This window comes from Sander lucioperca, chromosome 15, assembly GCF_008315115.2.
Source record: "Sander lucioperca isolate FBNREF2018 chromosome 15, SLUC_FBN_1.2, whole genome shotgun sequence".
Taxonomy (NCBI): domain Eukaryota; kingdom Metazoa; phylum Chordata; class Actinopteri; order Perciformes; family Percidae; genus Sander; species Sander lucioperca.
The window spans coordinates 33,785,548-33,793,047 of record NC_050187.1 but is presented as its reverse complement, the minus strand read 5'-3'; the positions used below and the strand labels follow the sequence as shown (position 1 = coordinate 33,793,047).

Sequence of the window (7,500 nt, the reverse complement as noted above, 5' to 3'; positions counted from 1 at the left end):
CAGCCAAAGTCTGCATATTTATTTCGGGGGCCGCATTTTTTCAAATACGCCGCACTTTCGCCGCATAAATTGCCGATTTCCGCATTTTCGTTGCAAAAAAGTCACACATATCTTAGCAGAAAGTTGAAAAATGTTGCGTTTACTTCACACAAGAGCAGCTGTTTCCCCCTGTTGCCATGGGAACGTTATGAAGTGATGTAATTACGCGACGTGAACATCATCGAAAAGCTGCAAACCCCGCGATGAAGCCACGATGAAACTGCAGTGAGTTCCCGCAATTTCATCGCATAAAATTGCATAAATATCCCGCATATTCCATCACGTTTTTTAAGAAAACGTGCCGCATAATCAAGGATTTTAGCTCAAAACTATCACAAAAAAACTCCACATTTTTCTGGAAGGACTGGTATATAATAACTACCGTATTTTCCGGACTATAAGTCGCTCCGGAGTATAAGTCGCATCAGTCAAAAAATGCGTCATGAAGAGGAAAAAAACATATATAAGTCGCACTGGACTATAAGTTGCATTTATTTAGAAATTTATTTCACAAAATCCAAGACCAAGAACAGACATTTAATCTGGAAAGGCAAGTTATTCAACTACACAGTAGCACACAGAACAAGGGGCTGAATACGGTAGGTGTCCGGTATGTTAACGTAACACATTAACAGTTATTCAACTATACAACAGAATACAGAACAACTACCAGGGCGTGGAGACGTAACTGCACCGTTGACGTGCATCTACATCTGTGGACTCGTTCCTCCAGCTCTGGCCATCTTGCTTTCAGCGCACGACTAGCTTTCTTTGTTTCCTTCATTGCAGTAAGAGTCACCTTTTCGCCAGTCCCTCACAAGTTTCTCTCTCACTCCAAACTTTCTTTCTGCTGCTCGATTACCGTTTTCGGCTGCATATTTTACTACCTGCAGTTTATAATCTGCAGAATAGGATTTTCTTTTCTTTCTCAGTTGTCTTTAGGAGCAGCATATAGTTGTCACAAGCCTAGAGCGCCTCTCGCGGCTGTAGACGGTAATGTTTTCAGTATGATTTAACATTTAAAAACATGTTAAATTATATATATTTTGATATATAAGTCGCACCTGACTATAAGTCGCAGGACCAGCCAAAGTATGAAAAAAAGTGCGACTTATAGTCGGAAAATACAGTAAGTGGGTAGAGGCAAACAAAAGAAAAGCTAGAACAGTCTGGTAAGTTCAAGAAATGACATCACTTTACTGTAGTCCAGCCATTAAATCCAGGGACAGACAACACGTCATATGAGGATATCACGATATCCAAAATCTAAGACGATATATATTAGGGCTGCCACCTCTTAGTCCATTAGTCGACTAATCGGTCGTTTTGGTCTTAGTCCACTAAGATTTCTTTAGTTGATGAGTCATTTTTATGCTTATTCATGCTTAATTACTCATTTCCAAGAAACTTATGAGCACATTTCTGGTAAACACAAGATTTAAAGTGGTGCTTTTGCAGGATTAATTGTGGAGAAAGTCAGTTTTACAGATGGTTCATTAACTACATTTATATTGTGCTTTTCTAGTCTTAACCACCTCTCAAAGAGCACAGCTCTGTTGATTACATCAACTAATCCATTAATCGACAAAATCATATAAGTGTTAGTCGACTAAGAATTTCTTTAGTCGAGGACAGCCCTAATATTTAGTCTCATAACACGATATAGCGATATAATATCCATATATCGCCCAGCTCTACCTCAGCATCACAAGAACTACAGGAGAGTGACTAGGCAAGGTGTGATTCCTGTTTATTCGTTCCGTTTTCCTCGAGACTGCAGCGGTTGGCGGGTGGGACGGGGCTTATGTTACATTACATTACGTTACATGTAATTGTAAGTTGCTTGTATCCAAAGTGACTTACAATGTCTATATGTGTCAGAGGTCACACACCTCTGGAGCAACTAGGGGTTAAGTCAGTCCTTCCAGAAAAATGTGGAGTTTTTTTGTGATTGTTGCGGGTTAAAATCCTTGATTATGCGGCACATTTTCTTAAAAAATGTGACGGAATATGCTAGGGGTGGGGGAAAAATCGATACAGCATAGTATCGCGATATTTTCCGTGGCAATAGTGTATCGATACACAGACGCCGAGTACGGATCTAGTATTATATATACGTTGGTCAGTTTGTCTGCTTGATAATCCCATTTTACAGCGATAACATTGGAGTGAGATGAACAGACAGAGAAATATATCTTTTTAGATAAAAGAGATGTTGACTAAGTTAACTGTTGGGGACATCATTTGAAATTGGGAAAAATTTGTAGTTGGAAAAAAGGTAATGAATTGCAATATATCGCAGAATATTGCAATATGTTTAAAATCTATAGAATAGAATAGAATATATATATATATATATATATATATATATATATATATATATATAATATAGAATAGAATCCTAGAATATGCGGGATATTTATGTAATTTTATACGATGAAATCACGGGAACTTGTAATTACATCAACGTTCCCATGGCAACAGGGGGAAACGGCTGCTCTTGTGTGAAGTAAACGCAACATTTTTCAACTTTCTGCTAAGATATATGTGTGACTTTTTTGCAACGAAAATGCGGGGATTATGAAATCATGTAAGCCCCGTGTATTTTGCACGGAAATCGGCAATTTATGCGGCAAAAGTGCGGCGTATTCGAAAAAATATAAATTGAATTATGCGATCGCATAATCACGTTTTTCTGGAGTAACGAGGGGTTAAGTGCCTTGCTCAGGGACACATTGGTTGATGTATGGCAGAGGGAATCTAACCCAGGTCTCCCTCACCACCCCTCTTGTTCAATTGTTTCTCTGTTCTGTATGTTTGAAATATAAACAGCAATATAAAATTGATCTAAAATTAAAAAAGAAGGTAAAAAGTACTATAATGTGTCAGATATAAGCCTCGTGAATGAAAGTCAACATTTCAGGGAGAAGTTAGAATACTGTAAATACATGTCACTATTTCTTCTCTTTATTTATATTTAAATGTATGTATATCTATGTGTTGTACATTCCCCCTATACTATTATATACTATACTACTATAATATAATATATAATATAATACTATAATACTGAGAAGTTAGAGAAGTAAATACATGTCACTATTTCTTCTCTTTATTTATATTTATGTATATCTGTGTCTTGTAGCCTACATTTCCCCGTATACTACTATATACTATACTATACTATACTATACTACTATAATATAATATATAATATAATACTATAATACTGAGAAGTTAGAGAAGAAGTAAATACATGTCACTATTTCTTCTTTATTTATATTTATGTATATCTGTGTCTTGTAGCCTACATTTCCCCGTATACTACTATATACTATACTATACTATACTATACTATACTACTATAATATAATATATAATATAATACTATAATACTGAGAAGTTAGAGAAGTAAATACATGTCACTATTTCTTCTCTTTATTTATATTTATGTATATCTGTGTCTTGTAGCCTACATTTCCCCCTATACTACTATATACTATACTATACTATACTATACTACTATAATATAATATATAATATAATACTATAATACTGAGAAGTTAGAGAAGAAGTAAATACATGTCACTATTTCTTCTTTATTTATATTTATGTATATCTGTGTCTTGTACGTTTCCCCCTATACTACTATATACTATACTACTATAATATAATATAATATAATATAATACTATGATACTGTCCCTCGCTGCTGCAGCAGTGTGAATCTCCCCGTTGTGGGATAAATAAAGGATTTTGAATCTTAAATCTTTAATAAATCACTTTCTTGGCAAGTGGAACACGGAAGTAGTAATGTAGGGAACAGTGCGCTCTCTTTTAGTACGACACCTGTCCCGGTACCGGCTCTTACCTGCGGAACGGTTTCACCGCCATGCCTCCGTCCTCTTCCGGGCCCTTCCGGCCGCGCGCTGCGGGACCCGCTGCTCCCCTGCCGGGACGCTGCTTCAGCTCCAGGTCGCTGTCTAGCAGAGTGCCGGTGGTCCCGGTGGTCCCGGTGGTGCCGCTGTCCGCTGGGTTACTCCGCTTTCGCATCACTGGAAAGGGCACGAAAACAACCGTTAACCGACTGCGGGGCTGTCAGCGGGGGAGGGGCCGTTAGCTGGCCGGGCGATGGAGCTGTGAGAGCCGGGGAGGACGGAGCAGAGTCCCCGCTGAGGCTGAGTCTCTCTCTCTCTCTCTCTCTCTCTCTCTCTCTCTCTCTCTCTCTCTCTCTCTCTCTCTCTCTCTCTCTCTCTCTCTCTCTCTCTCTCTCTCTCTCTCTCTCTCTCTCTCTCTCTCTCTCTCTCTCTTATATGTATTTGTATATGTGCAACGTATGTTTAAGAACAACAACAAACGACTGACTGTTTGTAAATTGAATTTTAAATACAAAAATAAATATACTTTATACTTTAAATCTCTCTGTCTTTTTTGCAGGATAGATATATATATATATATATATATATATATATATATATATATATATATATATATATATATATATATATAAAGGAAACCTCTTTAACTTTGTTATTAAGACTTAACTTTTCGTGTTTATGTATAAAATCAGCTGTTTTTGCCGTAGCTGTATCCCTTCTAGCAGCCAGCCGCCGCAGCCAATCACAGAGCGAGTCCCTTCTAGCAGCCAGCCGCCGCAGCCAATCACAGAGCGAGGAAACTGTGCTGCGTTCACGGCCTCTGGAGAGCGTCGGAGTAACAACTACCTAAACAATACAGGTTTCTGGAAACGAGAGAAAGCTAAACTAGTGCATGATGCCTTCAAGTGCACCTCGTATACTAAACTATAAAGACAGACAATTACAAAACAGACTCTGAATCATCTCTTTTGGGGTTAAATAACAGCTTTGTAACCGGTTTTCAGCTTAGTGACAATGTGATTTCCCAGCTGATCCAGGAGACTTTATTTAGCTTCAGAAGTAGACAGACAGCAGCAGAACACTGATACTCAAGTCAAGTACAAGGTCCTTCATTTTCTATTAAGAGATGTTTAACCAATCAGACAACACATCCATCAACAGCTGTGTGTGTGTGTGTGTGTGTGTGTGAGTGTGTGTGTGTCAGCATCTGTGTGTGTGTGTGTGTGTGTGTGTGTCTGCGTCTCTGTGTGTGTGTGTATGTGTCTGCGTCTGTGAGTGTGAGTGTCAGCATCTGTGTGTGTGTGTGTGTGTGTGTGTGTGTGTGTGTGTGTGTGTGTGTGTGTCTGCGTCTGTGTGTGTGTGTATGTGTGTGTGTCTGCGTCTGTGTCTGTGTGTGTGCGTGCGTGTTTCTCTGTGTGTGTGTGTGTGTGTGTGTGTGTGTGTGTGTGTGTGTGTGTGTGTGTGTGTGTGTGTGTGTGTGTCAGTGTGTGTGTGTCTCCGTCTATATGTGTGTGTGCGTGTGTTTCTATGATCCTGGTTACGACTGAACCCAAAAAGCTTTTCCGGTTCTTTCTAGCAAACATTCAAACATTTTTTTAGCTTCAGTACAACCTCCAGTGTTTTGGCTACGAGTAGTTACGGTTTTAAAACAACAACAACAACAACAACAACAACAACAACCTCAAAACACAAATGTCCCCCGAAATAGATAATTACCATTTAAGAGCTTATTTTCTTTCCCTTGAACGTAGCACTCGACGGAGCCAGTTAGCTAACTACGAAGCTACCGTTAATCTCTTTAATCGGGAAAACGACACAAACAGAACACAATATCACCCGTTTTTACAGTTTTATAACAACATTAACATCAGCTGTATACTTCGGCACTGGCAGTATATGATTCCCCACCAGACAGCGTTCAATATTGAGGAATATTTACATTTTTACGTTCATTCGTTTCGCCTTGTTGTGCCGATGACTGTCATGGAAGGAGACAGTTTTTACTGTAATAACTATGTTTTGGTGTTTTGTGTTTATGCCGAAATGTGACAGAGTTGCTACATGATTTAAAAATCTATTAAAATATTTCTAAAGACGTCTGTGTATCTTTTGATCAGCAAGACACCTTTAAAATGTTAGATTCTCAAATGAAGATCGCCCTTTCTGAAATACAGATAATATTGAAAGTTTAGCATTAATTTTCTAACTATTATGTCCCGACCAGGAACACCATGACACAATGATCGTAACATTTACATCAGCTGTATAATTCGGCACTGACAGTATATGATTCCCCACCAGACAGCGTTCAATATTGAAGAATATTAAGGCGTTTTACACTGCTTGGTTTGGCCTTGTTGTGTCGATTACTGTCATGAAAAAAGTCGGATTCTACTGAAATAACTGCTGTTTGGTGTGTTGACATTTATGCCGAATTGTTAGAGAGGTCCTGAGCTTTCTAAGCATCTATTAAAGACCTTTCTAAGACGTCTATGTATCTTTTTTTATCAACATTCAACTTTAAAATGTCAGATTTTTAAACCAAGATCGCCGCGAACGCCGAGTCAGTTGGCTCTCTGCTGGTTGTTCTTTTTTTTCCGGTTGGTTTTTAGCTAACAGGAAGTCGGACTGCGGTGTTACAGCGTTTTAATGTCCACTCAGAAATATCAGATTAAATTCAAACACACATTCTTACCTCTCAGTCTGGCGGGAGTAAAACGGCTTCACAACATGACTATCCTAAACCTAAAGCGTTAAGCCGGGTTCAGCAGCAAAAAAAAAACCTCGTTTCGCGGTTTTGAAGTTTGTCCCAATGCAGTAGCCGCCGAAGCGTCGCGTCATTTTGTGTCGTCATCACAACGCTTGGATTTTGCCGCGAAACTGAGCTGACGTCCCCCAGTGAGAGACTTTTTTCTTTTATGGTTAAATTAAAAGTGTAATTAATAGTTTTTCTGCTCGGTGTGTTTGTGTGTAACGGTACCGAGATGTTTTGTGAGAAAGCCATCGAGTTAATCAGAGAACTTCACCGGATGAGCGACGGACAACTGCCTGCTTTTAACGTGAGTGAATCAACCCAGAAACGACGATCCTCGTTTAAAAAATGTCACATTTTAAATTTTTTTGTTTTTCAAAAGATACACTGACTTCTAAGAAATGTTTTAATAGATACTCAGAAAGTCTAGGAACTCCTGCACATTTCGGCTTAAACACAAAACACCAAACACCAATTATTAGAGTAAAAACTGTGCTTTCATAACCGGGATCGACACAACGAGGCGAAACAAAACTCGGTGTTCTGGGCGATCTTGGTTTAAAAATCTGACATTTTAAAGTTTCCCGGCTGATAAAAAGATACACAGACGTCTTAGAAGGGTCTTTAATAGATGTTTAGAAAGCTCAGGACCTCTCTAACAATTCGGCATAAATGTCAACACACCAAACAACAGTTATTTCAGTAGAATCTGACTTCTTTCATGACAGTAATCGACACAACGAGGCAAAACCAAGCAGTGTAAAACGCCTTAATATTCTTCAATATTGAACGCTGTCTGGTGGGGAATCATATACTGTCAGTGCCGAATTA

The 7,500-nt window shown here is 38.7% G+C and overlaps 3 protein-coding genes across 3 annotated transcripts in view; 1 reads left to right on the top strand and 2 right to left on the bottom strand.

Annotated features, from left to right (window-relative positions):
- abhd12 (abhydrolase domain containing 12, lysophospholipase) overlaps nt 1-6,731 on the bottom strand; it is a 27,469-nt gene extending 20,738 nt beyond the window's left edge. Inside the window, exons 1-2 of the mRNA XM_035992244.1 lie at nt 6,613-6,731; nt 3,911-4,094 (exon numbers count right to left, since the gene is read on the bottom strand). Coding sequence (XP_035848137.1) covers nt 3,911-4,092 — 182 coding nt within the window. The 5' untranslated portion in view covers nt 4,093-4,094; nt 6,613-6,731. The remainder of the gene's footprint in view (nt 1-3,910; nt 4,095-6,612) is intronic.
- LOC116034480 (acetyl-coenzyme A synthetase 2-like, mitochondrial) overlaps nt 1-7,500 on the bottom strand; it is a 575,508-nt gene that overhangs the window by 322,968 nt on the left and 245,040 nt on the right. The window lies entirely within an intron of this gene.
- LOC118493214 (DNA replication complex GINS protein PSF1-like) overlaps nt 6,794-7,500 on the top strand; it is a 12,724-nt gene continuing 12,017 nt past the window's right edge. Inside the window, exon 1 of the mRNA XM_035992246.1 lies at nt 6,794-6,976. Coding sequence (XP_035848139.1) covers nt 6,902-6,976 — 75 coding nt within the window. The 5' untranslated portion in view covers nt 6,794-6,901. The remainder of the gene's footprint in view (nt 6,977-7,500) is intronic.